General features: G+C 38.8%; 1 protein-coding gene and 1 pseudogene across 1 annotated transcript; both read left to right on the top strand.

Annotated features, from left to right (window-relative positions):
- LOC140332419 (keratin, type I cytoskeletal 12-like) overlaps positions 1-1,806 on the top strand; it is a 5,806-nt pseudogene extending 4,000 nt beyond the window's left edge.
- A 10,657-nt stretch (positions 1,807-12,463) lies between these two features.
- On the top strand, positions 12,464-18,564 carry LOC140333249 (keratin, type I cytoskeletal 12-like). The gene is made up of 8 exons (XM_072414792.1): positions 12,464-13,160; positions 14,051-14,133; positions 15,602-15,758; positions 16,135-16,296; positions 16,431-16,556; positions 16,641-16,855; positions 17,528-17,610; positions 18,178-18,564. The coding sequence occupies exons 1-8, from the start codon at positions 12,507-12,509 to the stop codon at positions 18,282-18,284; spliced, it is 1,587 nt and encodes a 528-aa protein (XP_072270893.1). The 5' UTR covers positions 12,464-12,506; the 3' UTR covers positions 18,285-18,564.
- Positions 18,565-18,659: the final 95 nt, after the last annotated feature.

The raw sequence follows: 18,659 nt of genomic DNA on the forward strand, positions 1-18,659 counted from the left end.
ATGGTATAAAATAAAACACATTATAAAAGACAAAATGATTTTGTCCATATAAGGTCCTTGGTTCACGTGTTTATTTCTTCTCAACAGAAAAAATCTCTTGAAGACAGCTTAGCAGAAACAGAAGGACAATATTGTTTGAAGCTTTCCCAGATCCAAGCACAAATTGCTGCTATTGAGGAACAACTGGCACAGATCAGGTCAGAAATTGAATGCCAGAGTGCAGAATATGAAGATCTGCTGAACATCAAGACAAAACTAGAGGAGGAAATTGCGACATACCGCAGACTCCTGGAGGGTGAAGGGTAAGAGAAAATTTTGAGATGATGAATGATGGGAATATTATTTTTCCTGTTTCCTCCACAAAAGGAAAGTTTTGGAAAACCCTTGACTTTAATAAAAATGGCAAATAAAGTGATGGCAGTATTCAAGCTAATATTCTCCACACTGGGTCTGATTAAAAACTAAAAACTCAAGACTGGAGAAGATAGACTATCATAGTTGAACCTGGGATGGATTTCTTAAAAATAATTTACCATAAGTTGGCAAATGTTTTCAATCCTGGACTAGATCTATTTCAGGTTTGCTAGACTACCCAAGATGATAGGTTTTTTTCTCCAGTCTTGGAGAACTTTAATAAATCAGTCTCATTGTATATTTGTATAATATATATTGTATATATACTTTTGTCAATAGGTCCTCAAGAAACAATATGAGACACAACAACCTGATGTCAGTTAATAAAATGCAGTATAAGAATAATAAAAGCAGTAAAAAATAATAAAAGAATATAGGTTTTCTCTGCTTTTGTTCTAATACTGTAACTCCAATGCTTAAGCCAAAAAACAGGAGTAGAAGCATGGTGAAATGCCACCACCAAATTCTATTACCTCCACACCTATCATAGTTGATTCTTAGTTCTTCAAGTGGTCTTAAACAGGCACAATAATATTTGCTTTCAATAATTGCAGTGGTGCTGGCTCAGGAACAGGATCAGGAACAGGAACTGGAACAGGAACTGGTACAGGAACTGGTTCAGGATCTGGAAGTACTTCAGGATCTCAAGGTGATTACATTCCATGATTATCTAAATTGTCTATATGATAACATAATATTAATTTCTAAGCTATTTTAATCAACAGAACAACCATTTTTACTATTATAAATATTTAGCAAATTAGTTAGGGATAGAAATATAAGTAGAAGAAATTCAACTTCTAATCATCTGGATCCATCTGCAATGTATGCGATAGTACTAGTAGAGTCAAGGGATGATAGTGGGGATACATCTGCAGAGAATAAAGAAGTAAATGCTTGGGATACAGGCAAAGAGGTAGATGAGCAGGACCTCTCATGCCATAGAAACACTGGTAAACATTTTTTTTCTAATCTTATTTATTTATCTTATTTACTTAGGAAGAGTAAAACGAACAAAGAAAGTGAAGGTGATTGAAGAAGTAATGGAGAATAATAAAGTTGTGGGAACCAAAGTTACGGAAAAAGAAGTACCAATTGATTATTAAAGGCTCAAAGTTGCCAAAAGATCCACCGGAGGTTGTGGTTGTGTCTGCTCAAGCAAAATGGAATTCTGTATGAACATTTCTTATGTGTTCTGTATTCTGCATCTTTAACTGCCTGGAAGTGATCATTTGATTTTCAAGTTCCTTGATCACATGGTGTAGCAAACCGAGGGTGACTCATGTCTAAGTGCAGTTTTATTGCTCTCTTTCATAGTTATTGTATGTTCAAGATCTATCTTTTGCTTTGTTTTGCTACTCAAAATAAACTTTTCCAATGCAAGTTATACAATGCCTCCATCACTTTATAAATAATTGCATTTTCAGTACTACAATATACAAAGCTGTTACTATTTTAAACTAATCCTCAATCATAAGCTATGATAATACTGTGGCTGAACTCAGGCATTGTTGGATCATTAAATACTAGGAAACAATCAAACCATTAAAGCTGTTATAAAGTAAAAAGAAATAGAGAGAAGTGAGAATATGAGTGTGTCGCTTCACTTTATGTCCAGTCACAGATCGTCACTGGATGGACAAAAGAAACAATTCTTTGACATGTAAAACAGATCTCATATGTATTTATTTGTGTTTGCCTTTTGCCTAAAGGTCAAATTGAACATCTCTCCCATAACTTTCTCCGTTTTGAAATGAAAGTAAAAACCAATGCCTAAATCACACAGGTATATAATGGTAAATACTCTGCTGGAGGAAGGGAAGTCTTCATATAGACTTCTGTGACCTACTAAAAAAGTGCTAAATTGCCCTGTATTTTAAACTGTAATGACAAAGCCTGGCACAGAAAATCAACCAATGATTTCCCCTGGTGACTTTTGCAAGATCTAACCTAGTACAATAACTCAAGGCAGATTTTGACCATTTAGCTCAGTTTTCACTACATTGTGTTTCATTTTCATACAAAAACAATACATAACAGTATTTTCAACTTCAACTTTTAACTTTTTGTTCAGGACAGTTAAGTTACTAAAGTTTTTAAATATAGATATAGGTACTGTAACAGCTGGCCAAAGAAATCATAGCGTTTCATCTGGATTTGTTCTGGAACGACAGTTACATTTGCCCCAGATTCAGATTACGCAGAGTATTTTTCTGTTTAGTCAGACAGTTTCCTTTTGACCTGAAGGTGGGGTTGAAGTACCAGGCTAAATGACACAGAGTTTCTTGGCCAGGTGGGGGAGCTGAAGAGGCCTGGATATGATCAGGTGTAACTGTCTCACCTGAAATGCATCCTGGAAATTAGGCTGGGGATATAAACTCCCAACCTGCTTATTCCTGTGGCTCTGTCTTGGCTGGTGAGCTGGGAGGAGGGCCAAGGTGAACTGTGAGTAAAAACACACAGTTTTATTTTGTCTGTTTTGTGTGAAAATAGCTACTAGGGCCTAGATTCCAGTGTATGAATATTCCCACCTTCAGGGGATATTTATACTGACAGGAGTCAGGGCTAGGTTAGGGTGTCCACAGGGTGTGACCGTTTCCCTTTGAAGGCGGTGTGGCTGTGTTACTCCTCATGCTCTTACTGCTGCCGCTTGCCCTCTGTCCAGTACCCAGCTCTAGATGCCAGACTAGACTCAAGCTCATCAGGGTCTTTCCCCGCTGATACTGCCAAGCCCGTTACCTTTCATGTGATTTTGCCAGATAGTAGGTAGGGACAAATTGGAATCTCCTTCATCCATTCATGTCTCCAATAGCTATAGCTTCTACACTGTCCATATAGGTGATGGCCTCAACCTCTAAAGCCATCCTTGCTCTGTCTCAGGGCTGAACGCCTCCTCCTCCTGCTGCCGCCTGCCCAGTTACCAATGCCATCTGCACTCTGTCTCTGTATCGAGCCCACTGACTCCTCTTCTTGCTGTTCCTTCTGCATGCCCCAGGCTTGAGCAATATGAGCCATCAGGATGCAGGTATACTTCCGATGGGTCAGCTGATTCAAGTGGGTAGCATCTTTAACCCTGGAGTGCAGCTCGAAGCCTAAGTGCATGTCAATCACATCAAATTTGTGCAAATCTGACAGAGTGGCGCTGTAGAAATTCCCTTCTATGATGTCCCAACATCGGGCTGAGGTCCCTGTTCGAAGTCGGCCAGCACACTCTCCCTGTACTCTGAATAGACATGGGTCAGGAAATAAAACTGTACAAGGTGGTGGTCAGTTCTGTACTGACGTATTACACGGTAAGTTATGCCATTGTGCATTTTACCCAAGGATCCCCCAACGCGTCATTTGCAAATTACATCTCACCTCAATTACTGATTACATCTCAATTACTGATTACATCTCAATTATTGATTACATCTCAATTACTCCCATCTCACCCCCCCCCCCCGACATATACAAAGGGTCTGCCGTCCAATAAAGTGTGGTACCAATGGCTGAAGCAGAAGACGTGGCCTTCTATGTTCAATCACAAATTTCCGATTACAGACTTGCATTACACACTTCAGGTGTCATTAAAGATGCACTACAGCCAGCTCCAGATGCCAGTTACTATCGCCGTCCACACTCAAGTCTCAGGGCCTACTATCTAGCGAAACCACATGAAAGGGGCTTGGCGGAATCAGCTAGGAAAGAAGACCCTGTTGAGCTTGAGTCTAGTCTGGCAGCTGAAGCTGGGTACTGGGCAGTGGGCAGGCGGCAGCAGTAAGAGCAGGAAGAGTAGGCGTGGGCCCTGAGAAGTGTGGATGGAACTGTTAACAAAATACAGATATTTAAGTATGATACCTTTTGCAATCTATAACAAAAGCCAGAAAAAATTCTCTATTTTTCTAAAAAAAATACAGGTATTTCATTCTGATACCACTTGCTATCTATCCTGAAGGACAGAAAAAAATCTGTACTTCTCTCAAAAAAATACAGATATTTAACTGTGATAGCACTAGCTATATATCCACAATGCCAGAAAAATGTCTGTATTTCTCTAAAAAAAATACAGATATTTTCTTCTGATCCCACTTGCTATAAAAAAGCCATAAAATTTTCTGAACTTCTCTCAAAAAATACTGATCTTTAATTCTGATACCTCTTCCAATCAATCACAAAAGGACAGAAAAATTTCTGTATTTCTCTACAAAAAATACAGATATTTAATTATGAATCACAGCTCCGTTACAAGTGATATAGGCCTTAAAGTAGATAGAGGCAGAGGGCCCTGAGGGAGGTCCTACGCCCCCAGCTGCACTGAACGCTGTTTCAGATAACACACTTGCGGATGGGCAGGGAAGCATCTGAATGGCTTGTTCTGCCAGCTCCGGCCACTGCTCTAGCTTGGATACCCAGTAGCGCAGAGGTCTTTCTGGATCCAGACTTCTGTGGGTTGACCAGCAGCACAAGGTCTTTCTCCTCCACCAGGTCTTGCAATCCACAGAACATGCCATGGATGCCATGTACCCTCCATATCCTCCTCTGCCCCTTCATTCCCTTCTCCCATCCATGCAAAGTCCTCCTCATCCTCTTTCTGGATTTGCAGTGCATTATGCCTGTAAATCCACTAATCTGGCACTGGCCGTGTATGACTGGCGGAAATGCGCTGACAACTTTCTGGCCTTTAGCAATAGGGGCTGGAGGCTTGGGTAATTCCTAAGGAAGCGCTGTACTATCAGGTTCATGACGTGAGCCAGGCAAGGTACGTGTGTGAGTTTCCTACAACGCAGGGCTGCCAGCAGATTGGCCCCGTTATCACACATGACCTTGCCTGCCTGGAGTCTGTGGGGAATTAACCACATGTCCTCCTGCTCCCGCAGGGCAGTTAAGATTGTGCCTGTGTGGCTGAAGGAGCCGAGGTTTCGCAACCTCAGGACTGCGTGGCAACGTCTGAAATGTGCACTGAAAAAGCAAACTGCAGGTTGTTGCTGGCGGTGAACAGATGCTGGTGAATGGGAGGTGCTGGGTCTCCATGGCAAAGTTTCCCTCGAGGAGGAGGTTGAGGCACACGAGTCAAAGGAGGAGATGGAAGTGAAGGTTGAGGAGGAAATTGCATGGCGATGTGCCAATCTGCGTTGGAGCTCCTGCTCACCACTGGTAGAGCCTGAAAACGGTAATGCTAGGCTACATTCCCCACTCAAATTGCTGGCAGCCACATGGGTAACTTTGGTGGCAGAAGGAGGAAAGGCAGCAAAGCAAGATCTAGCAGTTTGAGCTTGCTTCTTAGGCAGAGGTGGTCACACAGGGCTCTGTACTTTGACCAGGAGTTCCTGCCAGGTTACTGGGTGGTGGCTTTTTAAGTGTGCCCATGCAACTTGGTTTTTGCCTTGTTCCAACTGGTGACCATACTGTTGTCATCAATATGGACACTAAAAAATGCCCACACGGGGGAGCATCGAACTAGGCCCAAAGGTGCTCTGGAGCTGCTGCTTGTGGAGGCTGTCTGCGGTTGCTGAGGCACAGCTGTGGTGACAGCTTCCAACGATGGATGACTATGACTTGCCTCACTGGTACGTGAAGACAGCAGTGTGCGGCCAGCCAGCTTTTACCCTCTTCATCCCTCTCCCCCTTTGAGGGTGCTCTACAACCTCCTTTTCCTCCTCCTCCTCTTCCTGCCTAAGATGATCTCCATCGGCCCATGTTGGATCATCAGAAGAGACAGTTTCCCTATATGTGCCGAAAGGAAGCAGCGGCCTTTTGGAGCCAGTTTGAATTGGCTCGTCTGGCTCAGTGTTGTGGTGAAAAGTAAGTCGGGGAAAGCCTGTGAACTGACTCTTTTCGTCAGATGACTGAAACAACTAAGAATCTTCAAGAAATGGCTGTAGCTCCGCTTCTCCAACCCCTCGGTGGGACTCCTCTACGTACTGCTGTACACAAGACTTTCCAGGCGAGGAGGAAGAAGTAGGAGGAAAAGGAGTATCATGGACTGTTTGGGACCTGTGAGGCCTGTGTCTGGAACTGGGAGGAAGAGGTAGTACAATTACTTGACCCAGGCTGGGTCATGTACTCTACTACCTCTTGTTCAATGGACGCCCACCAACAGCAGTGCTTCTTGTTCTCGGGTCTGCATTTAAAAACAAACTCATACTGCTTTGCTTGCCACTCCCGCCAAAGCTGCCCCTTCCTATTTTGCTAGACATTGTACAAATTTTTGTGTGGCTTGACACCCTGCAAAATACTTTGGAACTAATATGCTTCACAAAGTGCAAATTTTTACAGTAAGTGGATTTTTTTTTTTGGGGAGAGGGGGGTTGACAACAAAAATGCAAGTGCGCTGTGTGTGTTGTATGCAGAACTTTCCTTCAGTGGTGACGCACAGTATACAAACTATATACTGCAGTATACACTGCGTCTGTGTGTCTGTCTCTCAGTACAAGTGTGATACTGTGCACGCAGTCAGGGAGGGGGCCCTGCCTCTGGCTGCATGTATGTAACACACTGACTGACTATCTATCTATCTATCTATCTATCTATCTATCTATATATCAATCTACCTATCTATTAATTAATGTATCTATCTATGTATGTATCTATCTAGCTAACAGTGAAACACTCTACCTATCTGAGTACAGTAGATTTCAGGACTGCACCAATACAGTAAAATCCAACAATCTATCTGACTAATAGTGTGAGTGTGACACAGTCTAACTAAGTAAAGCAGTTTTATTTACTTTGACAAAGCAAGCCAAGCAGCACAGGAAGGTTGTGATGCCAGCAAATCTGTCAGGAATGGTAAATGCAGGCACGCCCTGGCCTTATATAGGCCAATGGCTGCCTGTGTGGCATGCAGTGACAGACAGCCAATCGACTGCTTGCCACAACAAAGATGGAGGAGAGCATCCCCGCTTTTATTGGAGGGCCAAAGGCATTATGGGGGAGGTCCCTAGGCATTGTGAGAGGGCCGAATTCACGGCTTCAAATCCAGCAAAATTCGGGTCGGGTCGACCCGAATTCGAAAGCCACATTCGAGTTGAACATTAGGGCAACTAGAATTCGAACAGCAATACTAGTGATAGTAACAAACAGAAATATTGCAACAACAATGCTAATCGTATCCCCTGTGCCATTTTTAAAGGGTAATTGTTAGATGGCCTTTCAATCATCCTTTAGCTAACAAATGTCTAATTCTACACTCAGATACAGCCTTTTGCACTCTTTTGTCCCACTTTACACTTTTTTTAATTCCACTTCTGCAGCTACTTCACCCTGGGAAATGTGTAGCACATTCTCATGGCAGCATTGTATTTGTGACCTTGTATATAGATGTAAACTACTAAGGCAATGAGATATATATCTATTAGAGAAATAACACACATGGGAGCCACGGTTTAGGTATGAGCTGACAAAGAAAGCAGGGAAGAGAAAGGCAACACAGACACAGAAGCCATGTCTCCTGAGAAGCAATAGCTGTTAGGGCAAATTACATGGGGTATCAGTGGTGGTATACCAAGGGCTCATAATTGAATTAATCATCATATACTGATAGATAGGCTGAAGGATGTAATTTACACTTTGATGGAGAGCCACTTTAAATGTCTTTCACCTCTAGCACACTAAAATTAATTGTTTATATTCGAAATACGTTCACTGGTAGATGAAAGAAGAAGAAAAGCAACAAGTTTTTACCAAGTAATCTAGGATTTGCCTAATCTCAATCAAAGGCAGATTTAAACTTCCTAATAATAAATACATCTAAGGTACACGTGTATCTCTGGGCTCCTTTTATTCCTAAATTTAAATTGTTATATATCAAATATATGTGGATCCTGACAGGAAATGAGTGATTTCATAACTTTCTGTACACTTTGGATCTGTTGCACTCTTATTAGTTGGCATTCAACTATCTGTCCATTAATCAGTCACAGAATCGTATCCTTCTACCCTGCCTATTTGTACAATGGTATATAGACTTTGGGTTGAAATAGACCAGTTAAAAGCAGTCAGTTAGATCATTTAGTGCTTAGCTTTCTTTTCAGAAAATTGATAATGTCTGTGATACCAGTATTATTGGTCCACCTTGCATATATATATATATATATATATATATATATATATATATTTAGTCCTCCCTGTTAAGGACAACAGACAACTCCTAGATACGAAGAGGGCTTCCCTGATGGTCCATGTGCAGGACAGAGGCTTGATGGGGGGGGGGGGGGGGGGGGGCGTTCGCATGATATGCAGAATAGGTCTTTTGCTACATATTGTTTGCAACATCTTGCAACTCCTTAATGACCAAGACAAACTCTGCAGTTGTTTCTTTTAGCATATCAAAGCACAGCAAGCTCCAGAAGATGCTCCATAGTGTTTTTTTTTCTTTGCTCTGTGATTATCAGATTTTTTCAAGTAGGTAACGCTGTCTATTAATATGAAGACAAACATCTGGCCCAAATGCATTTATTAAAATAATGATGTACCTGTTCCAACTTATGTACAAATTCATTTTAAGAAAAAACTTACAGTCCCATATATATATATATATATATATATATATATATATATATATATATGTTTTTTGGTTTTTGGTTTTTTTTACTAGTCTCTTGGTAAAAATATTGATCTTCTTTCTATATTATTATAACTTTCTAAGTATAGAGCCCCGATGTCCTGGATAGACAGATAGCACACGATTTATCAAAGCTCTCCAAGACTGAAGAAGATAGAACCTGGGTGATCCATCAAACCTAAAATAGATTTCCTAAAATCATTTGCTATTTACACAGGTCAGCATGTCATTTTCATCAGATATAGTTTTATGTGGGCTTTGTAGTATTTTTGATGCAAATGTGTTCAATTTTTTCTATCACGTCTGCTTTTTGTGATGTAGCTAATTACATATTGTGTAAAATTTGTTAACATGGCCTTAACATGTTACAACATTTTCTTTTTTTAGTGGTTTGAGACCGCACTAACTGAGATTGATTTCATTTGTCATAATGCCTAGAAATTGCCTTAATGATCCAGACAGTTTCTATTACTAGTGCGGTTCATTCATAACAAAAGCACAACATCGCCGAATTACCACACAACTTAAAAAGATATACAAATTATATTTCGGCTGTCCACTTGGTGACCAGGATAAATCTTGGGCTCCACATGTCATCTGTACCAGTTGTTTAACAGACTGCATGAATGGCTAAATTGGCATAAAGCAGCAATGCCATTTATCCAGGTATGTAGCCAAACGGTCATTAAGATTTTGCATTGTTTGTTTCTCATTGGCGTTGAAAACGCTGTCACCACCTCCGAAGCCAACATCATAGCCACAAAATTGTACATCTAATTCTGCAATTAGGCCTGTTCCCCATGATGATTCATTAGCAGTTCCGGTACCACCACATGATGGACTTGCTTCTGTAGAAGGTGATGAGGAATGTTCTGGAGTTGCAGCCAGTTACAACACCGAATCATCTGATCCTGACTACTTGGCTGATGAAGATTCAGAACCAGAGACCTTTACACAAGCAGAGCTGAATGATCTCGTTTGTGATCTAAATCTATCAAAAGACAAAGCAGAACTTCTTGCTTCAAGGCCTAAACAGAAACACTTGCTTGCAAAGCATGTAACTGTAACTCACTATAGAAAATGAAATTATAACTTGACAATGTTCTTCACTAGTGATGGCTCACTGTGCTACTGTCAAGATATAAATGCGCTCTTTAACAGTTTGTCACAACAGCATGTTCCATCTGAATGTTGTATCTTCATTGATTCCTCTAAAAGAAGCTTGAAAGCAGTCTTACTGCATAATGGTAACTCCAAACCAAGTTTACCGATTGCCCATTTCATTAACTTAAAGGAGTCATATGACAACATGAAGTTACTACTTGAAGAAATCCAGTATAAAACACACCAGTGGAACATCTGTGCGGATCTAAAGGTCATTGGCTTGCTGATGGGAAAGCAAGGAGGATTCACAAAATATTGCTGTTTCCTATGCCTATGAGACAGCCAATCTGTGGGAGACCATTATGTCAAGCGTGATTGACTACCAAGAGATACCTATAAGCCTGGAACAAGCAGTGTCAAGTTTCTGCCTCTGGTTGATCCGCATAAAATATTTCTGCCACCTCTCCATATCAAGTTAGGCTTGATGAATAACCTTGTAAGGGCCATAGGTAAATCAAACTCCATGGTTTTCAGTACTTTGTTGAGAAGTTTCCAAACATAAGCACTGCAAAAATGAAGGAAGGGATATTTATAGGGCCACAGATCAAGTCTGTTTTGCAGGATGATGTTTGCCTGGGCAACCATAAGTCCCCTGCATACAAGGAAGGAGTTCAGAATCTGCTTGATTCATACCAGAAACTGGGTTGTCGCATGTCATTAAAAATACATTTCTTGCACTCACATCTCTTGTTTCAAACAAAATTCTTCCCGGAAAATCTTAGTATGGTGAGTGACGAACAAGGATAATGTTTTCACCAGGACATTCAGTTAATGGAGCACCGCTACCAAGGTTTCTGGAATAAAAATATGATGGTTGACTACTGCTGGATGCTGTACCGTGACAATTCAGACAAAGGGTACACAAGAAAATTATACTCTAAGCATTTCTGAAAAAACGATGGTACCTGACTGACACTGTTCCGTAGATCTATACCACAGTGTGCCTTATTTTACTTCACAATGAAGATGTATTACCATTCCCTTCAATAGTGCTTGCGTTTTAGTACAAAATACATGAACCTACAATCATAACTATATTAGTACTCATAACTCGAGAACTGTACGTGTTATGTGAAAAACTAAAAACAGATCTGAAATCTGGCCGAAAAACTTATTTAGAAAAGTTTGCTGTGGTTTCTGATTATCAAAACTAATTTTTCGTTTATGTGTGTTATTAGAAAATGTTTCAAATCTTAGACTAAATCCATTCAAGGTTTGCTGGATCACCCAGGTTTACCCACAATAGTCTATCTTCTCCAGTCTTGGATAAATTAGCCCCATAGTATGAGTGCCACAGAGAAGCTATGTAGAATGGTCAGAGTCCCTTTTTTATTTACAGGCTGTTTGAAAACCAATTTCCACTCTATTTGGCTCGCCTCGAATTGGGCTTTAGTGTATAGTTGCAAGATTTTGTTTTAAATGTTACAAAATAAGAAAAATTGTTTTAAAAACATATAACACTATAAGGATGTTACTTTAAATGTGGTCTTGCCATAAAGTTTTCATGAACCAAAACCAAAATCAACGCCAGTATCAGTGTGGATTGCTGTTTTTATTTTATTTTTTTCTGTTTACCCAATTGTTTACTAATTTAACAATTGAAAATTTTTCAGGAATACCATTTCATCCCCAATCTTTTATGTTTTGTATTCACGTTATGTGCATCCTGAAGGTTTTTTGTAAGAACATCTGAAGATACGTAAGCTCCAACAGTGGCTATATGTCACAGTCCACATAGTTCAGCACATGAGTGTGCATGGATGGGTGACAACACTACTGTTGTGTAAGCATTATCACTCTAGAAAAGTTACTGCTTGTCTGATTTTACCAATAGCAAGATATATGTTTTTTAGATTAACATAAAATGTGCAATTAGATATTAAACTTAGGTGTTGGGGTTGACACACATTTTAAGGGGTCCTTCACAACTATAGTCCTTGTAGCAATTTGTTTAGCAGGTTCACTTAAAATTGTTCTCATCAGAAAACAGCACTTATGTTAAAGTATATCTAGTTTTATTGTGTCCCATCAAACAGCTCAGCCCTGATAGATAATTATTTGGGAAAATTAAATGTAAATGATTTATCCATTCAGGTGTTCTAAACTACTCCACCCAAAAAATCATGCTAACGAGACAAACATCCTAAGGGAGAGTAGACCAGCGGCTAGAGTGTTGCAAGCTGAATAATGATAATTGATCCAAATTATAAACAGTGGCAATACTTGGCAAGCAACTGTACTGTTTGATGAAAAAGAAAACATTAAATTTAGGTGAGACACACCCTTTACATCTTATATATAAAGAATTACATTTCTTTAACAATCACTCTTTCCGCTTGAGCTGATCTTTTTTTTTCTGGATAGAGTGCCTTTTTGCTTGAACATGTCTTACGCTCATAAAACATCCTCCCAGTCCGTGAGCATTGGCTCCTCAGGAGGCTATGCTGGAGGTTCTTATGGTCAGTGTGGAGTAGGTGGCATTGGTGGAGATTTTGGTCAGGCAGCTGGTGGCTATGGTCAGGAAGCTGGTGGCTATGGTCAGATATCTGGTGGCTATGGTCAGGCAGCTGGTGGCTATGGTCAGGCAGCTGGTGGCTATGGTCATGCAGCTGGTGGCTATGGTCAGGCAGCTGGTGGCTATGGTCAGGCAGCTGGTGGCTATGGTCAGATATCTGGTGGATTTGGCCAGGCAGCTGGTGGTGGTTTTAGTCATGGAGGAGGAGCATTTCATGGAGCTGGAGGAAGCTTTGGTGGTGGTGGTGCTGGTGGCACTTGGGGAGGTTTCAGTGGTGGCTATGATGTTGGCTTCGGAGGTGGTGACAGCGTTTTCAACGCCAATGAGAAACAAACAATGCAAAATCTTAATGACCGTTTGGCTTCATACCTGGATAAAGTCCGAAAATTAGAGGAAGCAAATGCTGATCTTGAACTAAAGATTAAAGAGTTCTTAGAAAAACAAAGATCTGGCAGTTCCTCAGGAGAACCTGGAAAAGACTACTCCAAGTACTTTACAATCATTGCTGATCTACATACTAAAGTAAGTTTGTTATTTATCTAAAGAATGTTTGAAATATTCACATGTATATAACATATTCCTTTCAAAAGCAATATTGCAGCTAATATTCCAGTAACATCCCAATGATATTACAACAAATATGTAAAAAAGCAGGAATAATTATTCCTAACAACAAAATTTTCCTTTTTATGTTGCAACTTGTTGTGCGCTTTAAAGAAATTGCAGGAAAGTATGTAAATTGAAATTAACTGACCATAAAACATAAAAAAAGTTTCCCTAATCTTCTTCAAGATAGATATCAGAAAAGATAGTTTCACAAACGACATGTATAATAGACACAATAAAAGTAATAATACTTTTTAAATTCAACATTGTATGATAAACTTTTAATTTGGATAGCGTGGGCTGCCCTCAATGGGATGGGTAATCAGGGGAAAACATTAAATTGGATATTTTCAGGATAGATGACAAAACTCATGAGTTGTATTCCTTCTTTGCTCTATCCTAACCAAAACCCACTTGCTAAAGTAAATTTTTTAAGTGGTGTGCTTTGTGTTGATTTGTGGGGCTGGTAAAGCAGGATGCCAGATCTAACACAATGTATGTGTTAGTTCTTGGATGTGTTAAATCTTGGAAGGCAGGATCTAAAATTATAAAATGTTAAATGCACCAATCAGATTATCTATCCTAAACATTGCAAAGAATGCAGACATTTCAGGTTACATATTCATGTCCATTTTCATTACTTTGTTTCTAGCAATACATTTAAACACACAACCTATCAGTAATGGAAACAAGTGAAAACATTTTTGCTCTGTTTTTGTACTGTGTTACTCCTATCAATTATATTCATATTGCCAGGATTTTAGCAATAAAATAATGATTGATGTACCCAAATTTTTTCCTTCCAGATTATTTCAGCCACCAATGAAAACGCCACCCTAGTCTTGCAGACAGACAATGCCAGACTGGCAGCAGATGACTTCAAAATGAAGTGAGTTGACCTTTTTGTCATTCAGAAATGTAACTAGTTAGTTTTAGAACACCTAATCTCACAGTATATAGGATATCAGAAAAAAATTAAGCTATTAGGTCTTTAAAAATTAGCTAAGCCCCCAAATAGTACAATATTGACATTGCTTTATGTAATACAAGTAATAAAAGTACTATAATACTATACTGTTGCTCAGTTGGTTTCTTATTACAAACATGGCAGTGCCTGATTACTGCTTTTATAATTCATTGCATTATATGGTATTGTAAGTACCATCAACATTGATACCGAACACTTTCTAAAACAGTATTTCTCAACTGTTTACCATAGGAAACCCCTTGAAATATCTTTCAGTTTCTCAGGGAACCCATACTATATACTATATGACCCATACTATATGAACTCCTCGTTGAGAAATACTGATCTAAAATGTATTATTGTCCCCACAGCTGGTACTATACAAATCCAAGAGATGTAGCATTCAGCATTCTGATTTAAGCTCTTTCTCTTCTCTGAAAACCTTACTGGTCTTTAAGCACATTTCTCTCTCAAAATACATCTTGAATTCCATGCTTTTATTCAGCCCATGTAGTCAGCGTTGGTCTTTTACTGATTGCCACTAAAAGTAAGCTCATACTCTCACAAAGTCTCCTGATCATAAATTGTATGCGTTCCCTTGTATAAGACAGAGTGAAGTTGTATTACCAGTGTGAACATGTTGGAAAGTACTTCTTTAATTTAATTAAAAATAATGTATTAATTATATATTAGCAGCCAATCAAAACCATGTCTTACTGCTTGGACATGATTTTCTTGATATCTTCCTAGTCTTTCCCTGGAGGAAAGCAGACTAGAAGGCATGTCTGCTATAGAGATTAGACTTAACGCCTTGTCTATGCATGGCCCATTACATCTGCTAACATCTTCTCCAAGTCTTCCTTTACCTAGGTGTCCTCTTCACTCATTCATTAGGCAGCCACTGATAATGTAACTACTCTTCACCCTCCCAACATCTTACAGATATCAAATATCAACCATACTGTGCAAATACTACTCAGTGAACAAATTGTTATACCATTGTTAACAGGAAGGGAATTTTTTTCAATATTTATATAGTAAGTTCATGTAAGCGATGTTTCAGTAAGTTCATAAGTAAATTGATCATTTTGTGTACCATGATCTGTTGAATTAATCTGTCACTAGAACCACAATTGCCATTAGTAAGGACCTTTACCAGAAAGATATGTTTGGCTCATTAATGTTTTTTTTTACTAAAAACAGTTCTATTTGTGTATTTTGGACCTGATTTATTAAAGCACACCAAGACTTCAGAAGACCAGATCCATTCCAGATTTACTGGATCCCCCGGGTTCCCCAACTGCAACCTTCTTGAGTCTCGTGGAGCTATAATAAATCAAGCTAAATGTGTCATGAAGCAAGTCATTTAGCTCTCTGTTTGCTTCACCAGGTATGAGAATGAGCTGGCTCTCCGACGCAGTGTTGAAGCTGATATTAATGGTCTCCGTAAAGTCCTGGATGAATTGACAATGTTCAGATCTAATTTGGAAGGCCAAGTAGAAGGTCTTGTTGAAGAAATTGCTCTTCTCAAGAAGAACCATGAAGAGGTAAAAATATTAAAATAAGCCTCATAGATGCCACTTATTTGTTCATATAGATCCAGCAAAAAACAGCTTGAGCTAAAGGAAGGATTTGAACCCCTTTAATATTTTTAAGACTATCTTGGTTACCAATAAAGACTGCCCAGTCCCAGGGTTATGGCAGCCTTAACTCAAAGAAAGTGGAATGTATGATTCTGGATGTCATTCAGCTCAGAAGACTGAGGACATCTTAAGGTGAAAAAGAAGTACCATAGGGGCAGCTCCGGGTTAAAGTATTCCTTTTTTATCTTTTAATATGAATTGAGTTTATTGAGTTGAAGTTTAGCTTTAAGCAACATTGATGCATTAACAAAAAGTATTGATTTTTTTTTGTTTATTGTAGGAGATTAAAGGATCCCAAGGAACCACTGTCGGCGATGTTAATGTGGAAATGAATGCTGCACCAGGAACTGACCTGCTAAAGAAACTTAATGACATGAGAGAGCAGTATGAGGCTATGGCTGAGAAGAATCGTAAGGAGGCAGAAGAACAATTCAAGAAAGCCGTAAGCAATGTTTATTCTGAAATTTTGGATTCTCTAAAAACTACACAGATGCAGCTTTGCATATCCAGCAATATCTAAACATTTGATAATTGCATAGTTTAAATAATATCTTTCACTATTTTGGTAATCCAAAGAGCGAAGGATTGCAGAAAGAAATATCAACTGGAGTAGAACAAATAAATACCAGCAAGAGTGAGATTTCAGAACTGAGGAAACAAATCCAAGCACTGGAGATCGAGCTTCAGTCACAACTAGCAATGGTATAAAATAAAACACATTATAAAAGACAAAATGATTTTGTCCATATAAGGTCCTTGGTTCACGTGTTTATTTCTTCTCAACAGAAAAAATCTCTTGATGACAGCTTAGCAGAAACAGAAGGACAATATTGTTTGAAGCTTTCCCAGATCCAAGCACAAATTGCTGCTATTGAGGAACAACTGGCACAGATTAGGTCAGAAATGGAATGCCAGAGTGCAGAATATGAAGATCTGCTGAACATCAAGTCAAAACTAGAGAATGAAATTGCGACATACCGCAGACTCCTGGAGGGTGAAGGGTAAGAGAATATTTTGAGATGATGAATGATGGGAATATTGTTTTCCCTGCTTCCTCCACAAAAGGAAAGTGTTGGTAAACCCTTGACATTAATAAAAATGGCAAATAAAGTGATGGCAGTATTCAAGCTATTATTCTCCACATTGGGTCTCATTAAAAACAAAAAAACTCAAGACTTGAGAAGATAGAACCTAGTTATCATAGTATCATAGTTGAACCTGGGATGGACTTCTTAAAAATAATTTACCATTAATTAGCCAATGTTTTCAATCTAGTTCAAAATGGACTAGATCTGATCCAGGTTTGCTGACTACCCAAGTTCTCCTATGATAGATTTTTTTCTCCAGTCTCGGAGAACTTTAATAAATCAGTCTCATTGTATATTACTTTTGTCAATAGATTCTCAAAAAACAATATAAGAAACAACAACCTAATGCCAGTTAATAAAATGCAGTAAAAGAAAAATAAAAACAGTAAAAAAAATAGTAAAAGAAGGTTTTACTCTGCTTGTATTCTAATACTGCAGCTATAATGCTGAAGCCAAAAAACTGGAGTAGAAGCATGATGAAATGCCACAACCAAATCATATTACCTTCACACCATTCTTAGTTGATTCTTAGTTCTTCAAGTGGTCCTAAACAGGCACAATAATATTTGCTTTCAATAATTGCAGTAGCGCTGGCTCAGGAACAGGATCAGCAACAGGAACAGGAACAGGAACTGGTTCAGGATCTGGAAGTACTTCAGGATCTCAAGGTGATTACATTTCATGATTATCTAAATTGTCTATATGATAACATATTATTAACTTCTAAGCTATTTAAAAAAAACATAACCATTTTAACTATCATAAATATTTAGCAAATTAGTTAGGGATAGTCTCATAGTTAGACTGGTGATGAAAGTAGAAGAAATTCAACTTCTAATCATCTGGACCCATCTGCAATATATGTAATAGTACTAGTAGAGTCAAGGGAAGGAAGCCCAATGGTGATGATAGTGGGGATACATCAGCAGAGAATAAAAGTGAATGCTTGGGATACAGGCAAACAGGTAGATGTGCCTACAAAGGGCTTGCAAGCAAAATATACTTAAGTCCAGTAATTTCATCAGGAACCAAGACTATCTATGTGGCCAGCGGACACAGAATAGGCAATCATGACAGTCATTAAACTCCTTTTTTAAACTCTTGGTCCACCGACAATTAGATTAGTTAGATTGTAAGTAAACAGTTTGTAGTAATCCTAAAGCAGGACCTCTCATGCCATAGAAACACTGGTAACCATTTTTTTCTAATCGTATTTATTTATCCTATTTATTTAGGAAGAGTAAAACGAACAAAGAAAGTGAGGGTGATTGAAGAAGTAATGGAGAATAATAAAGTTGTGGGAACCAAAGTTACGGAAAAAGAAATACCAATTGATTATTAAAGGCTTAAAGTTGCCAAAGGATCCACCGGAGGTTGTGGTTGTGTCTGCTCAAGCAAAATGGAATTCTGTATGAAAACTTCTTATGTGTTCTGTATTCTGCATCTTTAACTGCCTGGAAGTGATCATATGATTTTCAAGTTCCTTGATCACATGGTGTAGCAATCCGTAGGTGACTCATGTCTAAGTGCAGTTTTATTGCTTCCTTTGATAGGTATTGTATGTTGAAGATCTATCTTTTGCTTTGTTTTGCTACTCAAAATAAACTCTTCCAATGCAAGTTATACAATGTCTCCGTCACTTTCTAAATCATTGCATTTTCAGTACTACAATATACAAAGCTGTTACTATTTTAAACTAATCCTCAATCATAAACTA

This window comes from Pyxicephalus adspersus, chromosome 6 (assembly GCF_032062135.1).
Source record: "Pyxicephalus adspersus chromosome 6, UCB_Pads_2.0, whole genome shotgun sequence".
NCBI lineage: Eukaryota > Metazoa > Chordata > Amphibia > Anura > Pyxicephalidae > Pyxicephalus > Pyxicephalus adspersus.

What these genes read in the sequence shown, in the direction of transcription:
- LOC140333249 (XM_072414792.1), top strand. Translation starts at nt 12,507, where the DNA reads ATGTCTTACGCTCATAAAACATCCTCCCAGTCCGTGAGCATTGGCTCC. An exon ending in TTGCTGATCTACATACTAAA is followed by an intron (nt 13,161 to 14,050) that starts GTAAGTTTGTTA and finishes TTTTCCTTCCAG; the next exon opens with ATTATTTCAGCCACCAATGA. An exon ending in AGACTCCTGGAGGGTGAAGG is followed by an intron (nt 16,856 to 17,527) that starts GTAAGAGAATAT and finishes CAATAATTGCAG; the next exon opens with TAGCGCTGGCTCAGGAACAG.